The sequence below is a fragment of the Barbus barbus genome (genome assembly GCF_936440315.1).
Source record: "Barbus barbus genome assembly, chromosome: 36".
NCBI lineage: Eukaryota > Metazoa > Chordata > Actinopteri > Cypriniformes > Cyprinidae > Barbus > Barbus barbus.
Window position 1 is genome coordinate 4,589,064 of NC_136714.1, and position 23,969 is coordinate 4,613,032.

A 23,969-nucleotide genomic window follows, 5' to 3' on the forward strand; every position below is an offset into this window, starting at 1 on the left:
AAGATCTGAAATTGTTCACGATTCAGTTTGATGAATTCGGACAGTTCACTGAATCATTTGCCATGGTTTGAAATAGTAATGGCATATTTTAAAAGAAAAGAAAAAATGAGCGCTGACTGAGGGTGGATATTTACCCACTATCCATTCAATTTAAGAAATAAAACGTAATGTCTTCTATCGTTTGTCAACGACGAAGCTGCAGTGCGTGCAGCTTGTGAACTACTCTGTACTGCAGGTAAAGACCATTTATCCATTTATATCCAAAACAGTATTTCGAAAAGACCCTATATCACAAAAAACCCACAAGAAAGCTCTATTTAGTTATACTTGCATGCTAAACGTAAAAAAAAATCATACAAACAACGTGACCGTTCTTGTTCAATTCACGAGCAAATGACTCTTATGAGCTGCTTTTTGTTCAGTTAAAGTATACGGCGTGACTAGTGTAGTTTGATTCATGAACAAATATGTCTTATGAGCCTGTTCTTTTTAGTGTACCTATCAAGTGTAATCCAAAAAAAACATCTCGTTAAGTGACATACTGCCAAGTATGGTGACCCATACTCGGAATTCGTGCTCTGCATTTAACCCATCCAACGTGCACACACACAGCAGTGAACACACACACACCGTGAACACACACCCGGAGCAGTGGGCAGCCATTTATGCTGCGGCGCCCGGGGAGCAGTTGGGGGTTCGGTGCCTTGCTCAAGGGCACCTCAGTCATGGTATTGAGGGTGGAGAGAGCGCTGGACATTCACTCCCCCCACCTACAATCCCTGCCGGCCCGAGACTCGAACCCGCAACCTTTGGATTACGAGTCCGACTCTCTAACCATTAGGCCATGACTGCCCCACAAGGCTGCATTTATTAATCATAAATATACAGTAAAACCGTAATATTGTGAAACATCATTACCACTTAAAATAACTTATAATATGCTGATTTGCTGCTAAAAAAAAAACATTTATTATTATTATCAATGTTGAAACCAGTTGTGCTGCTTTATATTTTTGTGATACTCTACCATTAAAAAGTTTCAGGTAATTTTTTTCAGAAATTAATATTTTTATTCAGCAAGGATTCATCAAAAGTGACAGTAAAGATGTTTAAAAACACATTTATATTTTAAATAAATGCTGTTCTTTTTAATTTTATATTTATTGAATAATCTTAAAAAAAAACATGGTTTCAACAAAATATTAAACAGCAAAATCTATTTTCAACATTTATAATTATAAGAACCATTATTAATAATTAAACACCAATAATAATCAAACACCATATCATATTAGAATGACTTCTGAAGGATCATGTGACACTGAAGACTGGAGTAATGATGCTGAAAATTCAGCTTGAATGTCACAGGAATAAATTACATTTGGAAATGTGTTCAAATGGAAAACAGTTATTTTATGATTCTCAATATTACTGTTTCATATGACAATATTTATCTCTTCATTTTTGCATCTCTCACTCATGGGGAAAAATGTGAAGTGCCTATGCGTTCACTGGCATACGACCTACGCTAGCATGTGACGTGCCAAACCATCAGTGGCGTGTGGCACAGGGGCGGTGGAGGGAGGCAGGAGGCTGGAGGAGGTGGGTGCGAGAGAGCAGTTGGGATGCCAGACTGAAGCACGGTGCACCATCTGGTACAGCCCCCCAATTTTCTCCCAAATTTTCTCGGCTTTGCTCTCACCCCTCCTTAACACAAAACACAGCACTGCCAGGCTGGCAAAGCCTTGTGTGTCCCCCCTCCTCCCCGAGCCGAATGTTGGACATGGGATGCCATTCCGAACAGTGTTTGACTACGCCAAGCGTGTCACCTTGCTAAGATTCTGGGATCTCATTCGTAGGCATACCGACTGGCAGCAAATCTGTCCCGTTACGCACAGTCATTACTCTCTGCCATGTAACGGAGGTGTAATTCAGCAAGCCTGTCCAGCATCAAAAAAGTTTGTCACATTGACCTTAACTGGATAAAAACACTGACACAAAGTTCTATCTACCAAGAAAAGGGTAATTTGACAGGAGAAATATCTAGAGACAGACGATACATTGGCTCATTGTTTGATGTCTTTCAGATGTACTTTACATTATACAAAAGCACTGAAAGCGATATTGTTACAGCCAGTGCTGGAGTTGGCAAGCTCGGAGCATTTGTTCAGATGGTTTTCTTTCACTTTGAGGGAATGGGGGCCAAGGTCTTCTAGAAGTACACAGCATGCATCACTGTCTGCCAGCCCAAAGACCTGCTTCATATTTCTATCTATAAACACCAAATCTATCTTCACCCATTCAGGCTGAGCTGTGCTTAGGAACAGCAGTATTCTTACATTTGCTTTAATGCCTTAATAAAATATTATGAATCTATTATAAAATGTAATTCGGGTAATATCCCACCATTAAAGTCAACCATTTATCCTACTTATTTTATGTATGCACATTTTTGTTTTTTATTTAATATTTATTTTATTTTATAAGTTATATCTCACATAATATAATTTCATGTTTTAGTTTTTTTTTTAAATCCTGCTATTCTCAAAACATAAAAAAATAGACGAACAGAGTAAAAATCACAGTACATTAAAATTAATGTTTTCGTATTACAAGTTTTTAGAATTTTAAATATGCAAATGAGGAAATATCTCATTAAATGCACACTAATTTGTATACATTTGCAAAACAGAAATCTGAATAGCCAAAATCAGAATATTTATTTATTTATTTATTTCAGGTATAGGCTTTCACAGAAAGGATTTGTCTTTTTATCACTTTATGAATCATAAAAAAATTAAAACTACAACTTTTTAGTAACAAAATGTTATATAAATCAAGCAAATGATATAAACAAAACCTTCTGCAAATCCTTTAGGTAATAATAAAACGGTAAAGGTATATGTAAGTGCAGTTGAGATCTCTGACTCAGAAACAAAAAAGCCTTTAAAGATATGTATTGTAATTAAAATCTACAGATGAAAGTGTAATGAAATAAACACTTAAATGTATAATTTGAATATTTCTTTCCACTTTTGTTATGGAAGTTTAATATTCCCCAAATCTCTTTTCTTTGTGTCACAAATTCCTCCAGTCATACAAATGGAAGTGACTCATATAAAGATTAATTAATCTATGCATATTTTGTTTGTATTAGGCGCTTTCAAAAGGGAAATTTTAGGTTACCGGCTCTTAAAGTGTGCCATCTTGATAACTTTTAAACGCCTTGGCTGCTTTTACTGCGATCAAAGAACAGGAAGCGCTGTATTAAACACAGGAAATAGTTTCTTTTTGATTTCGAAGGAACATCGAATGTGCAAAGGTGGCTCGTAAAAAAATACTCTATGTTAATGTTACAAGTGTGATTAGTTAGGGCAGTTTTAACTGCGTGCCAAAGTGCGAGAAGGGCACATTAATAAGCATGCAACGTTCATATGCCTTGTAATACATATTTCATCTCGCCAAGCACACTTTTCATATTTCATCCAGCGTTTTCCTCAATGGCTTTGATGTGACGCCTGAAATCGAAGGCAAGTAAACAAGACGCTATAAATACATGGAAACCTACTTCCTACACAGTTGGCATCATCTGTTAGCATGCTATTAAGAACACGGCTGCCTTTTTTCCCAGGCCACTGCGCTACCTTTAAAGAGGTGCTGTCTTGGCAGTGATTTCACTCTTTGTTCTCCCACACACACAGAAGCGTTCACATACACGAATAAGTATCTCACCCCACCCCTGATCAGCTGTTCAGACATAAAGCCTGAGAAACAAGAGAAGAGGGAGAGAGAGCAAGAGCTGGGCAGGCAGACAGACAGGAGAATAGACGCAGGGTTTCTAGAGACAGCTAACAGACATCTGAGCGACTTCTAGACGGTGCAAGAATTTGAGGAGGAGAGCAGGGAACAAAACAAGGCTGAACAGAAGAGAGTTGTGGAGAGGTTAAAAGAGTGATAAAACAAATCTACAGTATGTGAAAAGAAATGTGCATTGCCAAGCCAATCACAATGCATTTTGCATTTGACCTGCCTTTGGAGGGCGGGGTTTTGGAGAGAGGGTGTGGCTTGATTCACTGGCTAAGTTTAGCTCAAGATCAAGTTAGCTCAAGCTAAACAATGAACATCTCGTTCTGCATCTTAAAAACATAAACAATCCAGGAGGTAATGAGAGAGGAAAAGGAAAAGCAGGAAAGATGAGGGAGGAATGTGGGAGGTCTGCTCTCTCTGCGCTATGTTTGTCAGATGTGTCGGCGCTGAATCTGATGATCACAGTTTTAACTGTCAAACTCACACCTAAAAGCCCCATCACGTCCCCGGCTCCTCCTTCTGTGAACCGTTATGAGTTACAATCCCAATATAATTGGTGTGATTATTTTCGCCAAACCTGTTAAGTGCAAATCCCGCCCCACTGCCAATTCTAAAGATTTCATTGGTCACGTCAATCACAGTATTTACTGTCTACACAAATACTAATGCCTAAAGTTAACCTTGGTATAGCATCAATAGCACATCCTGATAAAAAAAAAAAAAACATTACTTCTTGTCGTAATTTGTGATGTTTCTGAACTCTGAACTCAATCCAGGAAGTCTGAACATTTCTTGACAGGTGACTAAGTGATTGAGTTGACCAATGAAAACTACGGGGTGAGGTTTGCACTTTACTATTTCTTGAATTAGCATGCTAGAATCTTAGAATGTGAAGTATGCTTCCCTCAGCCGCCTAAACTCAAGTATCCCAGGTTAAATACAAGTTGAAAGCATGAAAAACAAAATAATACAAAACAAAACAGACATGCGCTACAGCTCAACATGTCAGATTCGGAGCACGTATGCTAACCGCTAGGCCCCTGCTAAAACAACAGATGCGGTAAATTAGCACTATAGCTTGAAATATAAAACACTGAGATGTTTACGGTATCTGCTGAATCTAATAATTTGCCTGTGACAGTAACTACCAAAATAACAAGCGTCTTCATGCAACTGTTGTGCAGTTGCAAGAGTAAATCAGTCTCGCCACAGAATAATAAGCTCCGTACCCGCAGTATATGAACACTAATTACAGTCCAAGCTAAACAGAGTGTAAGTGTTTTAGCCTTGCTAGCATTGCGAAACACAGTAGCGGCCTCTGTGATTAGCATTTGTTCCCACAGCCACTTAGAAAGTAACAGTTTTGCTAACAAATTCGAATCAGCGCAGCGCTCTAAAGTTGCAGTATTCAGTGATTCGGCCAGGAATCCATGCGATTAAGAATTTTGCGCAAAGGTCACAACTTGGTTTGAAAGAGACTTTCTGTGTGAGCTGGGCGTCGTACTTCGTTGACCATAGACAATGGACCTTTCGGCCTGCAACATTTCATTGATGTCGCACCTTAACTCACTCCACAGCCCAATAACTAGCATCTCACAACTGCTTCTGAGTGATTACAGAAGGCCGACGGGGATATAGAACATCACAAAAGATAACCCAGGTTGTCTGTAACCTGATAACGACTGCCAGCGGAGTAACATCCGCACTCCCTTCTCAAGAGTGTCTCCTCTTCAGTCTGAGAGCTTGTTTTTAGCCCGAGCCGCAACATGGGCCGAGACACCTGTAGCTGTCCTGTGGTCAGCCGGTATCCAGGTCTCATTTCACCCTCTCAACAGGTCTGACTGCCCCAGAGCGAAACCACATCTGATCCCGAACTCTCTCTCGCTCTCATTCACCTGAGGAAATCAAAGACAACAGCCGACCTTGGCGCGGTAAATATATCACTCGCTACGGTGCTTTTTGAGCTGTTACAAGGTAACTAGCTGTCTTGTTGTTGGAGAACGGGATTTGATATCCCCCGACTGCTTTTACACATGTTCCCCAATCTTTAAGTGTAGTTCTAAGCGGATCCCGTTAGCAAGTGATTTAAGCATAGGTTGTCTTCACATCTGAAAGTTTCCCGCACACAATGCGGCAGCAAAGGGGATCGCAATCTCATTCCTTGTGACTTCTATTACACGTGTTGTAATACCTGTGCGAAAATAATGAATACAAGTGCTAAATATATTCCGAGAAGACTGACATGAAAACTGCCGGCAAACAACTACAAAAGATTTGTGAGGGGGAAGCCGAGGCATCTGGGTGATTATTTTTTAACTTGACACTGATAAACAGCGCTCTAGCGACACTTCGCTCAAAAGTGCCATGTCCTCCCACGAAGTGCAGCAAAGCAGATAGTTAGGAAACAACAGCTCTTCTGCCTACTGCCAGACTAGCGCTGTCAAAGTGGCAGCTACTGGGGTTTAATGCGCTTTGATGTTTCCCGCCACGCAACTTAGGTGGGAGGGAGAGGGAACTGCCACCCGCAGGTAAGTTAGCGACCGTTAGGCAAGTGTAAAGAGCCTAGCGTGGAGCCATTCTCAGTTTGCAGCAGGCGGCTAATAAACACGGATATGTTTCTCTTTGACAAAAGCTGTCCCATGACATGCTAATTAGGGCTGATCCAAGGTCAGAAAAATAAAAAAACACTAGTTATAAACCATCCAGACACTAGCCCAGGGCCACACATGTCTTCAGTGACAGATAAAATCAAACAGGAAACAGGAAACAGGCAACACTAATAATGTAGATCTGCCGTATTGTACATACTAGAAATGAAACAAGCCAGAGTTGAGAAGAAAGCAGCCGAGCATGACATGTGAACCACACCAACGGGCAACACAAGCATGTTCACGAAAAGGCTAGAAAGGACTATGCAAAGTGTAGCAAATAAGAAAAATCTGAAAAGAAAATATGGGTGCCCTATAAATACACTCTATGCCACACAGTCAAACACCAAACCGTCGCGCACACAAAGTCCAAAAGAGGCCATAGGACATCCTATAATGCATGTAAAAATGTAACACTGCCCCTGGGAGATACGCATGCTCTCCGCTGTGAGATTCATCTGTACGGGGCACAAACAGTTCAACCCTTAGCATGTCCTGATGGCCCAACATGCATGAATTAGCCTCTGGTGACATGCGCAGATGGTGGTGCACGGGACGAGATGAACCCTTACCTGTTTAGTCATGGAGTCAATTAGTCTCACATAAAAATCCTGCTCTGTTCTGATGCCTGGAACACAGAGAAACTTGACATCAGCATGTGCTTTTGATTACATTTTCCACAAACACATTCACATTCATTATCTCTAAATCGGCCATTGCAATGCACTGTAATTGCACCAAGCATAATGCTCCTGAAATAACACAAGCCTAATTGTATTGTAACATGTCCACATATTAAATTAACAATATATGCTACATATGTAAAACAAAGTTTTTTTCATATACTATATTTATAGAGGACGATGTATTAAATAACTAAATAGCCTAACTATTATTTTTTAGAGAAGATATTTTGTGATGGAAAAATGTATTAGTAGGATAATTATAACTGAAAACATACCATGTCACATATCACATTTAACTGTTTATTTGCTACTTTCTAATTAAATTATATAGCAAATTGTACTAATTTATATGGTTAGTTATTTATGAAAACACACCATGCATGATTGAATTTAAAAACGAATATACTTAAGTTTAATTACTTAATTAAAATGCCAAAGTCATGACGTGCCATGAGTTTTCAACCACTTTGAATTTAAATGCTGATGAATAAAATCTAAACTGAAAATGACAGAAATGATTGCGATGGAAACTAGTGATGAAAACGTTTAGTGCACAATATGCTTGAGAGGTGGCAGAACTAACAGCTGGTTTATTCAGAAAGTGACCAGATGACAAATGATAGACAGGCTGTCAGATTCCACACTAATGAACATGATCAATTCACACTCACTCCAAGGAAAACACATTAACAATTAACATCGCGTGGTTGGAAATGGCTTTCTAATTGATTTAAACCTTGAGTGAATTATTAATGCTTTAAAATCCAACTGATTCGTTGTGAAGAGCCATGCTTTGATTTGAAGAAAGTAAATGAGAATTAGTTGGTGTCGAGGAGTCAATCACTGATTGCGCTTAATTGTTCAGACAGAAACAATCTCGATCGGTTAAATTATTGATTTAAATCACTGCCAGTCTTCGTCAAGTTGAGATCTCTAATGACAGCACCTGCTACCGTTGCTATTTTAATGCAATGAATTGCAAATCAAGATCAATGAAAGTGCGCAAACTCAAGCGTCGTGCGCAAATGGGAGCATGTCTTACCGTTGCTGTAGAGAAGTTGCAGTCTGTAATGTATGCCATTGTTTGTCTTTTCTCCTGTAGTCTCCTGGGCATGAAAATAAAATTACAACAGGTCTCAAAATCATACACTACATAATGGGAGGAAAGTTACTGCGCTTACAAAATGATATCGTTTGGGCCTATTCAATAAAATCAGCTTTAGCGCAAATACGGGTTTTCTTAAAAAAATAAAAGCTAAAAAAAACGGAATTATTAATTGAATTTAATGTATGAGGTAAAATTAATTTATTCTTAAATGCAATATGTTATGTCACTAAGTAGGCTACTACATGTCTAGTCCGTTATAGCATTATAGTAAGTTATAGGCCATTACTTGTATAACATTGCTTTATTATGTCTCCATGCTATATGTATATAAATGCATGACCTATTTTTTTATAAATATGTACATTTTGCTCTATTGAAAAATTCTGTTAAGGCGGCTGAAAAAAAAGGCATGCAACATTAACAGACCTACAAGCGAATTTTATTTGTAAATGTAAGAAATGCATATCAAGCTTAATTTTTAAATGAATCTGTATTAGCATTGATCATATTAAATAACTATTTAATTTAAATAACTATTCCTAAAATGTTTATTTCTAGGTATCATTTTGATTATACTGATCACATATTATTTCAATAGGCCATATTCACGTTAATTATTTCTACGGTTTTCAATTGTGCATGATTTTGCTGTTTACAAGTCACATAATATGCACTTTTAAAATTACAAAAATATAAAGGCATATGCGATCGTATATAGTGCTCCGGTGACATCGTGGTGCTGAAAATCAGTTTTTGAAGAAGCTCGGTCAGGAAACTCACCTTCTCTTTTTCCACAAATCCGACAAAAGAGGTTCTCTCAATTTCCACCGGCTGTCCTTGTCGGTCATAAAGGGCTAAAACGAAGTGGAAGAAGTTGGATTTGCGAAGATTCGAGGGCGGCTGTTTCTCGAAGTGCGCCCGGGCCAGTCCCACTCCACTGCGGGGAAGACACGCAGAAAGGCCCGTGTTAAAAACATCCTTCAGATATTAGACGTAGGCTATGTGTTATTGAAATAAAATGGATGTTTAATTTCTAGTCCAAATGATTTGAGAATTAAAAATGCCTATGCATGTGTATATGCGAAATCTTAATTAATTTATTATTTTTATTATAATTATTATTAGGCTATTATTATTATTATTAGGCTATTAGTATTCTTATTATTTCTCCAGCAAGTTCAATCCAGTGGTCTTAGGACCTCCAGATGTGACTGCATGCAAAAGAAGATGAGCTTTGGCAAAGTACCCAAACTTTGCATCCAAAGGAACTCATCAAAGCTCACTAAACGACAAAGCAAAGCGCATCAAAGGCTTAATCCTCCACAATCCGGATCGAGTTTCCTCAAAACAAACGCCAGCAGCACGATCGGTCCACGCTCCGTGGGAGGTGATCGCAGTCGCAGCCCCGGGGGTCTCTTACCTCTGCGCGGCCGTGTTCGCATCCAGCACCCCGGCGCCTTGCATCCATGTTCGGACTGCGTTCATGCCGGCTCCGATGGGCTCCTCTTTCAAAATACTCCCACTCCTTTGGATGCTCTCCTGAATCCCAAACATGAAACCGGGATCTCTCGCACTCTCTTCCCGTTGGTAGTGTTCTCAGGTGCCCACCTCCCGTGCGTAAAAGAGAGTGAGAGAGCGCGCGCGCGCTTGAGAGCAAGAGACAGAGAGATGGGAAGGAGTTTGGAAACCAGGACAGATCCCGGTGTCACCAAGACGCAAAGTGGAAACAAAAAGCAAGACGTCTTTTCTGTGCTGCTGCTGCTGCTGATAATGTTTCCTGGGAGCAGCTGGTGCGATCAAGCTGATCTCATATCAAATGTCATCATGACCTAACAACTTTTCTCCTCTTGTCTGCTTTTCTTCCGATTTTTCTTTGTCAGGACAAAAAAGAAACTCAAAAGTGGCTAAATCAAGAGGAGGCTGTATCCTTGATCAAATTGAAGTGATTTGTGTCTCTTCCCAAAGGAATCAACCCTTCCTTTGACTCTTGAGAGGGGAACTAAACACGAGCGCAGCAGCCCCAGAGGCTTGAAGGAGGAACCAGGAGAGGCGGTCCGAAGGCAAACCAGTGTCAGATCCGCCCAACCAGAGCTGCCATCCCCTCTCTCTCTCTCTCCTCCACCCACTCCATCAGTTTGTCAGATGGCATTACTCGAGCATTCAGAAGAAGCTGGTTGGAGTTAGACGCTACAAACCTCCAGCAAATTGGGTCTGTATTGATCCATCTAGTTATCTTCTTGACGCTGTAATTGCCGGCGTGACAATAAAACACTGGCGTCTTGTTCACACCTAAAAGCTTAATGTGAACTCGAGAAAGCCTTTAATAAAGACAGATTGCATGTAGTCGTGTTGTGCAATGTTGCAGATGCATCCACACTGATTTACGCAAGCGCACTGAAAATGAAAAGACGCCGTTTGGGGTTCTTCAGATGCTTTGCAAAACCTCTAGGCATGAGGAACTTGAAATCCACAGGATCTTGCACCTGAAACCTAAATATAACCATTAGAGAACGTTATATAAACGTTCGCTATAGGTCGCCAAACAAATACAAAAAATCTTGAAATGCTAGTGGATGGTTAACGAAGAGCCTAAAGAGAATGTTGAATTGAGCCATGCGTTTGGAGTTTGCAGGGAATTAAGACGGCTAGCGGTTCATTAGAATTAAAAGACTTTGAGGTCATTGAAATGTAGTGAAGTGCAGGGAGTTCATTATAGTGTAGCTATCTGAGGGGCCTTCAAAAGGTTCTGCAGACGGTTCCGTCTGTGGGACCAAAGTAAACCTTTCATGGAATTATTAAACTATGTTTGAAATTTGAAGATATATCGACAGCCTAAATTAACTCAAATTCAGTTCCTGAGTTTCCACAGCGCCTTTATCTCATTCAGATAATTCAAATAAAGTAGAGCTGACTTATGAATTCGATTTTATTTGATTCTGGTCATAAAATTTAGCTTTTATTTCTTCAAAAATGAGTTAAGAGAAAACAGGCGGATTTTTTTATCATGTGCTGTTATAAGGAAACATATGTATTCTGAATCAGCACAGAAAAAATATTATTTTTATGTGGAAGATACACACGCAGGAGCGCACGGAGACTAAGCTGATATGAAATGGTAGATAAGCACAATAGAATTCAAAAATAATACATAGATATGAATTATACCAATATTATTCAATGTTTTGCACACACTCCTGTTCGCATCTTATTCGATTTATATACATTTTGGGCTGTTTCCTCCTTTAGCAATGAGGTAGCCTAGGCTACATACAAAAAAAAAATTAAATACAGAATGTGGAAGAAAAAAAAAAATCGAAATTCCAAAAATTTCAATTGCATGCAGCACTGTAACATTTGATTGTTTGATATAAGGACATCGATACAGAGCACGAATAATTGCTGCGATAGATCACAGTAGCTGTATGTTATAGTTGGTGAATAAACTGCAGGGAAATTATGTGGAATGCTCCTCTCCGGCTTAAACAAACACAGCATCTCTCACTCGAACCATTTTATTTTTCCAAGCTGTATAGCTGTGATTGACAGATATGCAGCCGTGTGCACTGGCCCCTGGGGCCACTATATTTATAGTTTGTCCCCTTATTCTCCCACAGTGAACACTCATGCAACTTACATAAGTTTAAAAAACACTTCTGGAAAAGGGATTTATTTATTTTATTTATATGCTGAAATAATTAATATAAATATAAACATTAACTATTATTATATCATTATTATGTAGTATTTTATGTTAATTCAACAGGTAACCCTAACAGCCTACTATAGGATACTTTTCATTCTTAATAAAAAACAATAAAAATAAGATAATAGGCCTATTATTAGTGGATCATTTTTTTTTAGTATGATTCCAAATAATATATGAGATGAAATAGTAGGCTACTGTAAACAAGAAAAACGCGCTGTGCTCATTACGCAAGTGGTAGGCCTAATCATTTAGTATTTTTCAAAATATGATAATTAATATTCCATGTCCATGACGTGTCACCCTACCAGTTTTCTGTGTATCGTTTTTAACATAGTTTATATATTTATAGCCTTTTGCTTTTTTGCCCAAAGCATATGAAGGTGGTTTAATAATACTGTCACTCTTTATCGAATTCATTAGCAAAATAATTTTAGTATAGCTTTATTAAATAATTTTCCTCCTTCGTTAGAGAATTAATCAAATATGTAATTTTAAGCTCTGTTTGAGACGGACGAGCACCTCTGTGAACATGATGCAGCAGCGCCATCGTGTGATCACACTTAAGATCACACTAACAAATTATATGTAGGCTAATTAAAAAATACTATAAAACTAAGAAAACACACTTAATTCAAAATAGAAAACTTCGGTAACAAAGAAGCCTACACTAGCATTAAAAAAACATTCAATTTTTTTTCTTTTCTTTTTTTCAGCAAGGATGTGTTAAATTGATGAAAAGTTATAGTAAAGGCCTATATTGTTAAAAGATTTATATTTCGAATAAATTCTGTTCTTTTTAACTTTTTATTCATCAAAAAATCCTGAATAAAATGATCAGATTCCAAAATAAATAAATGTATATATTTTCCCTGTAGGTAATTGTGGCATTTGTGAATTAGACAAAAAAATAATCACAATGTGATTTTTTTCACTTTTTTTTTACTTCAATTAAATGTTAGATTTCTTTCTTTTCATATTTCAGAGCAAAGGTTCAAATGGACAGAAAATGCAGATTTCACAACTTTCTTTGATCAAACCAAGGGTATGAATAATTTTGAGCACAACTGTGTGCATGTGTATATATATATATAAAATTGTTTTGCTTTTACACTTTGTACGTTTAGCATGTCAGATTGAAAATTATAAAGTCAGAAAACTGAAGTTTACCAAACTGTAATGTAACTGAAAAATAACAGTGAAACTGTTAAATCTCCCATTAAAAAGAAAAATCACATCAAATAAAACAACATTTGTTCTAGCAACATTTCAATTTATTTTCTTTCGAGAAAATTGTGCAAAAACTACTTGAGACAGAATGTTTCGAATGTCATGTGTGTTTGCTCATACATCAGATGTATTCATGCACACAAATTTGCCATTCTGAAATGCATTTTTTAAAAAAAAAACAGCAAAAATCTGTGTCCTCAGGATCAATCCCACTTTTGAGTGTTCACACGGTCCTCAAGACACTTCATAATGTTCACTGCTGCTTTAACACTGTGTGGCATATCAAAAACACCATAAAAGAATATACAAAGGACTATATTTGCCCATATATGTACACATTTATGAGCTATACTTCATCTGCTCTGTAAGCATTTGTTGCCCAACAAGACAATATTATTCGCTATAAATGACATTAGTGCAAACATAGTATGGCATGACATCTCTGTCCAAAAAAAATGAGTTCTCCTGACAGAAAATAATGGCAAAATAAGTTTGCAATGACTAAATGAAGTGCTGTTGATGATATAAACAGGTTAGTCAACAACCAACATTAAGGTGAGAAACAAACCTTTCAAGAATGAAAAAAACCTAAACTGAAATGCACCTTGATTTTGAGATTCAACACTAAACATCACTCACTGAAAGAAACATGCCAGTTTTACTGTGGGCAAACGCAAGATGGCCTTAATGGAACATCCACTGAAAATATATATATATATATATATATATATATATATATATATATATATATATATATATATATATATATATTAAACAAAATTAAAAAAAAATGTACTGATGTAAATGTAATTGATTGTCTACCCACTAATGTTCTTTAAAACCAGAAAACAGGTTTAGTCTATAGTCTGCAATATGCTTTTGAAAATGCTCGCTTCCAGGAATCAAGCCAACTTCCAAACTGACAACTTAACATTTTCCGCAGTGATGGTTTGACATTATTTCTGACACATGGTAGTGACAAATATATAGATGGAAAAAAGCCTCGGACATCCCTTTAAAACTGGGGTAAATAACGAGAGGCGTGCTGTAAAACATACATCAACTGGCTCAATGGCACTTTAAATAACATTCCTCAGTTTGACTTTGCCGGGGTCTGGATTTTACAGTGGCTCATTTGGGATGCGCTTCCAAAACATATTTATACACACACACACTTCTACAAAACAGTATAGCGTAAGAATCAAGACTCATCCATTACCTCCATAGAGATGATGTTCATTTTCAGTCAAATGTATGCATATTGAAAACTATTCCGCCCTACAAAGGCAAAACGCTGTACCTACACCAGCACTCAAATGGAGAAAAAAGGTTATGATTTCTGAATCTGAGCATAGTTGTGCCAAACCCGTCTGGCACAGATATCAGTTTTTAAGAGCCTATTTTAGTAACTCAATTTTAACAAAATGTGTAGCTACTGTTTTGTATCTGTAGGGCAGTACTCTGAAATGTCTTTGACCAGCAATAATGTGAACAGATCATATGAAATGCATCCGTGAGCTGAGAGACACGTGACCAACCTAAAGGGACAGTTCATTCCAGAGGTCTAAAGAGTATCATCCTTTACTCACGCCATTTCAAATTCGTACAATGTTCTTTTGAGGAACACAAAAGAAGTTTAACAGATTATAAAAATAATATTTTAAGTAACAACATAATATTCTGTTCCCTACACAAAGTAATCCAAGCTTTAGGGTACTTCGAATTTAATAAAATTGACTTTTATTATTGCGAGATAAACTTTTTTTTTTTATTGTGAGAAAGGTCAAATTGTCATAATTAGTAGCAATTATTTTTTATTCTGTGGTGGGAACAAGCTTCCATGTTAACAGCCTTTGTCCCCTTTTCATTATATGGAAAAGATCAGCTGGAACAAATTTCTAAATATCATCTTTTGTGTTCCACAGAAAGGGTTTGGAACATCAAGAGTGTGAGTAAATGATGACAGAACTTTTATTTTAGGGTAAACCATCCCCATCGTCTTCTAATGGAGTCCTCAGCATTGGCAATATGCAGTGTCTGTGGCGACACCTAACAGGCTGATAAGATTTGAGGGTTGTCATTTGCTCATGAAGAGGAATGGACACCCGACGAGCACAAACCATCATCATTCAAATCCCCATCTGGGCTGGTGCTGCTCTCTGCCGCTATATCACATTCTTTGGGCTGGATTTTCGAGCTCCCTGATAGCAAGTCCGTTCCAAGCTCTGGCTCGGCTGAGGTTTTCATGGGAGTGTTTTTTGCTTGGGTGCCTTCCTCAGTGTCTTGCTCAACCTGTGGTTTACCCTGCTCCTGTTCCACCTCTGCTGGGTTCTGATTGGCTGATGGAGTGCCTTGGTTGGCAGCTCCTGGAGAGCTCGTTGGTTGTAATTGGCTTTTGAGCTGGCCGTGGCACAGAGGACACGTTTCTTGCACGTACAGCCACTTCTTTAAGCAGGCAGCGTGGAAAAAGTGGCTGCATGGCGTGATTACAGCAGACTTCATATCCTGGAATTGAAGGATGGAAGTGAGAAACAATGTTTAAAACTAGACAGCCAAGATAAGAAGTGAAATTATGAGCATGTTGACAAATGAGGAAATGGTTTAATGGCTAGCGGGAGCAAATTCAGATTCAAATAGTGGTGAGCACAGGAAACAACTGCTCAAGATGGTATCGCTAAGTATGTGCAAAGCTACTGAAGCTTGATCTCAATAAAGATTTCCACATTTGGTTACAATTCACAATCTCTTGATTTGATTCAATTATGATTCAGATTAATTTCGGTATAATGCTCATTTCAATAAAGAACATTCAATAAAGTTAAATTTATTATTGTCATTGATGGTTCCATGAAAAACCTTTAATATCCATGAAAACCTTTCAGAGCACAAATGGGTCTTCAGTTTATAAAAAAAAAATATATATATTATTTTAAGAACTGATCACTGAAAGCTTCATTAAGGAACCAAAAACCCCTTTTGGAGCAATTGTGAAAAATGCATAGTAAACAAATTATCTCTCAGTTACATAGTAAACCCTCTAACTTGGTATAGAATTAAAATAATAATTTAAAACAAAATAAAAACATGGCCCATGTAATATTTGACCAATTTTAAACTGATCAACACTTCAGTTATGAACTCCAGTGAAAGAACACAAACGTCTTTTTGAATGATTCAAATGAACTTGTGGTGAATAAATGCACTGAACACTTAAACACTCCTTACCTGAAAGCATATAGAACAGATGTCATTATGTTGCTGGAGTTGTAATGCGGAAGCAGTGGGCATGCTTTGGATCTTGTGAACTGCATCTCTGCGCAACAGGAAGCTCTGCCAGCCCAGCTGGGCCCTTAGCCACACGTTATAATAGGAGTGAACCAGGATGATGGTGGAGCCCATTACAGTCCATTCTCCAAACAGGGTCTCTGAGACACCGTAGGCCACCACGCAGACAGCCACCAGGAACTCCAGGAGCCGGTAGGTCCCATTGACACAGTAGATGACTTCATCCATGTTCTCAACAGGAGCCTTACGAAACTCTTCCACCATGAAGAGGATGTAGATCAGAAGTGTACCAAGAACCTGAGAGAGTGTAATCCGTTATATCATATATTATTATTAGTGCTGTCAAACGATTAATCGCATCCATAAAAGTTTTTGTTTACAAAAAATGTGTATATTGTGTATATTTATTATGTATATATAAATACAAAAACATGCATGTATACATTTAAGAAAATTTTAGTTTATAAGTTAAATATATATAAAATATAAGAATATGAATGTATAAATGCAAATATTTCTAAATATATACTGTATGCGTGTATTTATATACATTGTAAATATACACAGTACACATACATATATCATGTAAACAAAAACCTTTATTTTGGATGCGATTAATCGTTTGACAGCGCTAATTATTATATTAGACATTTATATGCATTTGTCAATGTATACATTATCTATGCAAAATATTTAAAAAAAATTCTGCCTCCGAAACAGTATATTTCTTTTGCAATAACAATCCATCATAAATGTCTCGTTACTAAAACACAAAAACCTAAACAGCAGAAAATTAGGGATGAACCGATATGAACATTTTGTCCGATACCGATAATTCCTTATATATGAAAGCCGATAACCGATATGTTGGCCGATAAATCTAAATCAAAATTTTTATATAATTTTTGAGAGCCTGATAACAAAAATAAAGTCTCACCATTAAAAGCCATTGAACACGTTAACATAAATCAAACAAAGCAGCCGTACAAATAAATAAAATGATGCTTAAATAATGCAAACAAGTCACTGGACAATATTACTCATGGAAAACAAAATCTAAAATCATATGCCATGCATAAATAAAATGGAATTTCCTCCACATGGACGATAAAGAAATTATTTTTTGTTAAACCATATTGATGAAAGTAATAAAAATAAAAGACAAAACTAATTAAAAAATGTAGTTAAAACTAATTTATTATAAAATATATAAATACAAAAAATAATATGAAAAATACAAGCGGTTAATATATTAACAATATATTAATAATTATAGTATTATTAATATAACATTAACATTTATATCACGTTTTATTATACTAGTGTTCTCATAATGTTATATATATGACAGTCCCAATCACATTTAATGTTGCGTGCTGCTGTTTGAGCTGCGTGCGCTGAGCTAAAGATGAAAACTGATGACAACCGGCAAACTGCACTCTATTTACCCTCTATTAGCTTAACCAAACACATTCTACATGATAAATCAGATATATGTGCATAAACACAATACACCTGCACAAGCAAACTTAACTGTGCTAGTCACGGTGTAGCTCCGTTGTAGATATGCTCTTCCCGTAGCAACGGGCTAAAACACGGGCGCACAAAGATTCCATAACATTATTTTACAGTAATGTTCAATATAATTTTATGTAGCCTATATGACGGGCTTGCCCTGCACATGTTGCACTTCACTAAAGTTTTCCTTTTCAATGTGATTCCAATAATATTTCAAGCAAGGTGGTTCAAAAGATCACAAATCTCACGGTTCGGATCATATTACAGTTTTTGAGATAAAAAAAATACATATATTTCAAAGTAACTTTCCATTAGGGTTGGGCGATGTCAACAAAATTGGCATCGGACGATGTCTAGTGAAACATTGCGATCGACGATGACATCGTGGGGGTTAGGGAGTGTGCCTGAAGCGTGAATCCGTATTCAGAAAGGCACGGAAAACAAATAACGATTGCTAATGGTTGCCTGTTATAGTTACATTACAATATATATATAATTACACTTACCACATAAACAGAGTATGGAGAGATTAGAGAACGATGGCGAATGATTTTCAGATCCTGAACACCACTGACAAACATCTGATCTTGTAAAATGTGTGATATGTACTGCCACTCCATAGTATAAACATAGTACATGCTATCGAGAATCTTAAAAGTGAAAGTGAAACTAAAAAGCGATCCTTCATTCAATGCCAGACATAATAGCGACTCCCTGATGCCCGCAATTTTATATACAGTATGATTACCCAATGATAAAACTGCGAGAGAAAGTATTGAAATATATATTTTCCTCCCATCCCATCGTATTTATTCCCTTTAGGGGTTCTGTAGTACACGTCATTTTCTTTACGTACACGGTATTGGGATGCAGCGGATTGCGGGGGGTATGGGGGAGGGAATCACGATGCCGGCTTAACATCGTGATGTCTATCAGCCATCGGCGATGGACGATGGCATCGTCTACTGGCCCAACCCTACTTTCCATAAGTACTTCTTCGATACCACAGCAAAAACTCTTAGCCTAAGAAAGTTCAAACATTATTAATGAGACAAGTGAACAGCCAGTAAAAATGAGAACAAATACACAAATTACAAGCATAGATAAATACAACAGAACAATGTTACAAATAAATTAAGGTTGGTAGTATTCGGGTACAAAAATGTAATCAAGTGTAAAATAACACTGCATAGCATTCACTGTATAAATTAAATATAGATTCATCTGTCAAAACGCGTTTTGTTGTTTGATGAACACAATGACAGCAACAGGTTTTATTAGGCTGCTGTCCCTTTAAGACGTGATGCACGGATCCAATATAATGATACACACCCGATTTCTTTCTAAGCTGTTTTCGTTCACTTAAGACGTAACCGACTGCTTTTACCAGAATGATTGTCGAGATTGGCATTTTGTCAATTTTATGTGTATATGCGTCTATTCAAAGGCAAGGAGTAAATGAGATATGAAAGAGGGTTCAGTTCCTTGTTTGCTCGCAGGCAGACGTGCCTCTCTGCGTGTGCGTGCTTCATGTGTGTGCGACTGTGAATATAGAAAACAGCACACGAGTAGAGTTCCATTACGCCTTCCATTCTTTCGCTGGAATGGTTTAAAATTGCTTGTGCGTGTAAACACGTACAATTGATGAACTTTCACTCTATTATGGTAAAATTTTGCAATTAATCCACGGATCACATGCGTGCTGAACCGTGGGGCTTGGTCCGTACGGATCAACTACGATCCACTATTAAAAACCATCATGGCGAACAGTGCGCATCTAAATTGTTTCTGAAGGAAATGCATCATTTATCTGCTTTAATATATCAGCCACATTTTCTTATCGGTTCGATAACGATAACAGTAAAAATTTACATTTATCAGCCGATACGGTCATGGTGGCTGATACACTACCGGTCAAATGTTTTTGAACAGTAAGATTTTTAATGTTTTTAAATTAGTCTCTTCTGCATTTATTTGATTTAAAACACAGAACAGTAAAATTTAGAAATATTTTTACTATTTAAAATGACTGTTTTCTATTTGATTATATTTTAAAAAGTAATTTATTCCTGTGTTTTCAAAGCTAAATTTTTAGCCTCATTACTCCTTCGGAAATCATTTTAATTAGGGATGCACCGAAATGAAAATTCTTGGCCGAAGCCAAACAAAATGAAACACTGGGCCGAAGGCCGAACTATTATTATTTTTTTTTTTACTATTACATAAACTAAATAGCCAAAATGTGCTTTTTACTGTTTTGTCCTGCTTAAAATAAATACATAAATAAAAAATCAATTACAAAACAACAATTTAAAAATATTTACTTAACACTATCAGACATTATACCAACAAAGCACAATTTAACTTAAAATTAATAAGCTACTGAATTAATATTTTTGGGCCATTTTTGAGACCCCCTTCTTGAATCAGGCATGTATTTTTTTCTGTACAAATAAATGCAGCCTTGCTGAGCAGAAGAGACTTCTTTTAAAACATTAAAATATATTACAGATCCCAATTTCAATACTGTGTGAATGTTATAATAAATGTATAGAGCTGTTATAGGGTAATTAGCATTATTATTATATTTTTTATTTTATTTTACAGAGCAACAGTAAAATTACAATACTAACATTTATGAATGCTGATGGAGTTGTTGCATTTTTCTTAGATATTGTTTTGGCAGAAACCCACAGGAAGATCTTAGTGCTTCAGCTACAGCATGCAGATATTTAAATGATTCTCATTATGAATTTGGGAAGATGTTTGGATGTATCACATTGTCACATGTCCTTAAACTTTGGACTTTGAACCCTGGCGCTGCGAGCTCGTGCAGCGTTTTTTGAATACATGCAATCCGTGCGTGTATTTGAAAACATAACATTCTGCAGTTTATTTACAAATCGTTTGAGGCCATTTCGCGATTTCAATCATCATACAGTAGCCAGCAACAACCACCCCTTCCTCTTCTCATCGGAGACATTAGATGCAGTAGTAAACAGTCTCTCACTGTCGGTGTTTCGTTCTTGTAATGATTTTTGCGTCTTTCTCTGACTTTCACACTGCAGATGTTTTTGCTGCATTAGTGCGCGCCTCTACTTAATCGCGTCATTGTTCGGTACCATTTATTCGGTCTTTTCGCTTATTCTGAACACCGAAACACCAAGATTTTTTTTATATTTTCGGCCGAACAATTTCAGTTGCCGAACATTCGGTGCATCCCTAATTTTAATATTCAGATTACTTGCTCAAAAAAACATTCATTATTATGTTGAAAATAATTTTTCAGGTTTCTTTGATAAATAGAAAGTTCAGAAGAACAGCATTTATACGAAATAGAAATCTTTTATAACATTACAAATGTCTATCACTTTTGATCAACTTAAAGCATCCTTGCTAAATGAAAGTATCAATTATAATATATAATATAAGTTCTAATTATAGAATTTTGCTGCTTTTGCTGTATTTTTGATCAAATAAATGCAGGCTTTATTTAAAAAAAAAAAAAAAAAAAGGTCTTTAAAAAAATCATTAAGAATCTTACTGTTCAAAGCCTTTAGTAGTGTATATCGTGCAGTCACCATAAAAATCAACTGATATTTACTACTATACCACTTCATCTATTAACAAAACTTGTCACTGCAGGAGTGTCTATGTGCTGTGATAGCGACTGTTCATTTGTATTGTAACGTTTCCTAGTCTTGGTTGACTAAATTATTATAATTTTTCATTTAATTGCTGGGGTGCCAGACAGGGTCACTGTCATTTAGTCAAACCAACCTTGTCAAGTCAGTCAAGAAACTTACAAAGGCCTATGTATCTAAATAGCCACATACCACATAGATATGAGTTAGGAAATTCATAAACCTTCAAAAAAACAAAAAACACATCAACATAGAGAGAAAACAACTGAACACAAATCACCTTTCAATTTTCAAATCAGTATATTCAAGGTTCAAAGTGCCAAAGATCAAACCACAATTAGAACACAGAAAAGGAGAGCAATCAGTTCATTAGAAGTGTCCACAATATAAGTCGTATAATCCAGCTAAGAGAAACAGATCAGTTCAAACAGATCACCCAGTCAATTCAGTTTCTGATAATCCAGCAGCATGAACCCTCAATAGAAAAGGGGCCCAACAGAAAACGGGTAATAATAATAATAGTCAGTCACCAGTCAACAGTATCCACCGCTGCTGTAATTACTCACAACCTCATTTTCTTGAAAGTCCGGTTCGAGTCCGCGACTCGGTAACTCTTTGAGCGTTACGATTGAGTTTTCCGACTCCCGCTCCATCCGTCCCGGTCAGAATACACCTTGCTTGACGGCATCCTTGCAGCGTTTAAACAACAATCCGCGTGACACACAGCAACATGTGATGAAGTGATGAATAATCCAGGCAGTGAGAAGTTATTAGATCGCTATGAATCGCCGACGGACTTAACTTTCAACGCGGGTAAAACAACAGAAACGCCGCGCGAGTCTTCAGAAAGAGCTCCGTGAGCTACTGCTTGCCACTTGGCCACTGCCATCTTGCCAAACGGACGTCATCACCTAATAAAGGTATATCAGAAGGCTGGACTCGCCGTGTAACCAATCAAATGACAGGAACTACATAAATATATATTATCCTTTAATGCTGCGTGCATTTAAAGTTAATTAATTTTACATAAACGATGAAAATTAATGATACTTAGTACTCACTATGAACATTTTACTGAAGAAGAAAGACATCATAGAATAATAATTCCATAAGAACTGAATCGATACCATACTATTTATTCCTGTGATGATATCGTCACACTCCCCTCTCCTTAAGAAAAGCCGACCCTTAGGCAAAGGCGTTAAATCAGTGGCCCAAAATCTCTTTCTCAGTAAATCCAAGGAACTCTTCCTCATCACTATCTTCTTTAAAGAGTTCTTGTAATCGACGTTTTTGTAACAACTCAAGTTCCTGTGCAGAAGGGAAACAGGGTCTAAGCTTGGAGACATGGACTACCCTTAAATCCTCTCCTGAGTCCTCCAGGACAATTTCATAGTTCAGAGGTCCCAGCTTCTGGACTATCCTGTAAGGTCCTTGCCATTTTGGAGCAAGTTTCGCAGAAAAAAACTTCTCTGCTTTGGAATAAGGGTGAGCACGCATCCAAACTCTATCCTTTTCCTTAAACACAATTTCTCTCCGATTCTTGTCATAATTCCGTTTTTGACGTTGACGAGCTGTATGTAATCTTTTCTCCACATACTCCTTCATGTGATGTAATTCTGTCACTTTGTCATAACAGGAATCATCAGGACAAATATCACGTGGTTGCAGTAACACATCCATAGGACCTCTAAGGGAGCGGTTGAAATTTAACTCAGCTGGAGTTACTCCTGTGGATTCATGGACAGCAGAATTAAGAGCAAACCTAAACTCTGGAAGAAACTTGTCCCAATGTTTATGATTATCACTGACGTATGAGGCCACCATGGTTTTAAGTGTACGATTTATTCTTTCAGTGCGATTTGTCTGTGGGTGGTATGCAGTTGTCATTTTGTGCCCGATGTTCCATGATGTACAAAGTTCCTGAAACACAGAAGATACAAACTGAGGTCCTCGATCAGACAAGATGTAATCTGGAACCCCCCAACGAGTGAGTATTTCTCTGATAAGAACCTGCGAGACAATTTCAGCTGTAGCTTTACGCAAGCTAAAAAGTTCCACCCATCGAGAATAGTAGTCCACAAAAACCAACAGAAAGACATTCCCTGAAGAACTCCTGGGAAACGGACCCATTAAATCTACTCCAAGTAACTCCCATGGCCGTTGTACAATGGTTTGTTGCAGAAAGCCAGGCGGTTTACGGCATTCTGGTTTATAAAGCTGGCAAATATGACAATTCTGCACAAATTCTTTGACATTTTGATTTAAATTTGGCCAGTACACCAAAGCTTGAAGTCTCTTGCAGGTTTTAAACTGGCCCAAATGACCAGCAAGAGGGTC

The 23,969-nt window shown here is 37.2% G+C and overlaps 2 protein-coding genes across 4 annotated transcripts in view; both read right to left on the minus strand.

Annotated features, from left to right (window-relative positions):
- LOC306856158 (transcription factor COE1-A-like) overlaps nucleotides 1–9,866 on the minus strand; it is a gene marked incomplete at its 5' end in the record, with an annotated part of 126,601 nt that extends 116,735 nt beyond the window's left edge. Inside the window, 4 exons of one of the 3 annotated variants that reach the window (XM_079395209.1) lie at nucleotides 7,028–7,083; nucleotides 8,184–8,247; nucleotides 9,030–9,186; nucleotides 9,670–9,866. In XM_079395209.1, the coding sequence (XP_079251335.1) occupies nucleotides 7,028–7,083; nucleotides 8,184–8,247; nucleotides 9,030–9,186; nucleotides 9,670–9,803 (411 nt within the window). The remainder of the gene's footprint in view (nucleotides 1–7,027; nucleotides 7,084–8,183; nucleotides 8,248–9,029; nucleotides 9,187–9,669) is intronic. The other 2 variants (XM_079395207.1, XM_079395208.1) reach the window with 2 other exon arrangements.
- A 5,089-nt stretch (nucleotides 9,867–14,955) lies between these two features.
- Nucleotides 14,956–23,969, minus strand: part of rnf145b (ring finger protein 145b) — a 37,854-nt gene continuing 28,840 nt past the window's right edge. The window contains exons 10-11 of the mRNA XM_079394856.1: nucleotides 16,408–16,764; nucleotides 14,956–15,687 (exon numbers count right to left, since the gene is read on the minus strand). Coding sequence (XP_079250982.1) covers nucleotides 15,268–15,687; nucleotides 16,408–16,764 — 777 coding nt within the window. The 3' untranslated portion in view covers nucleotides 14,956–15,267. The remainder of the gene's footprint in view (nucleotides 15,688–16,407; nucleotides 16,765–23,969) is intronic.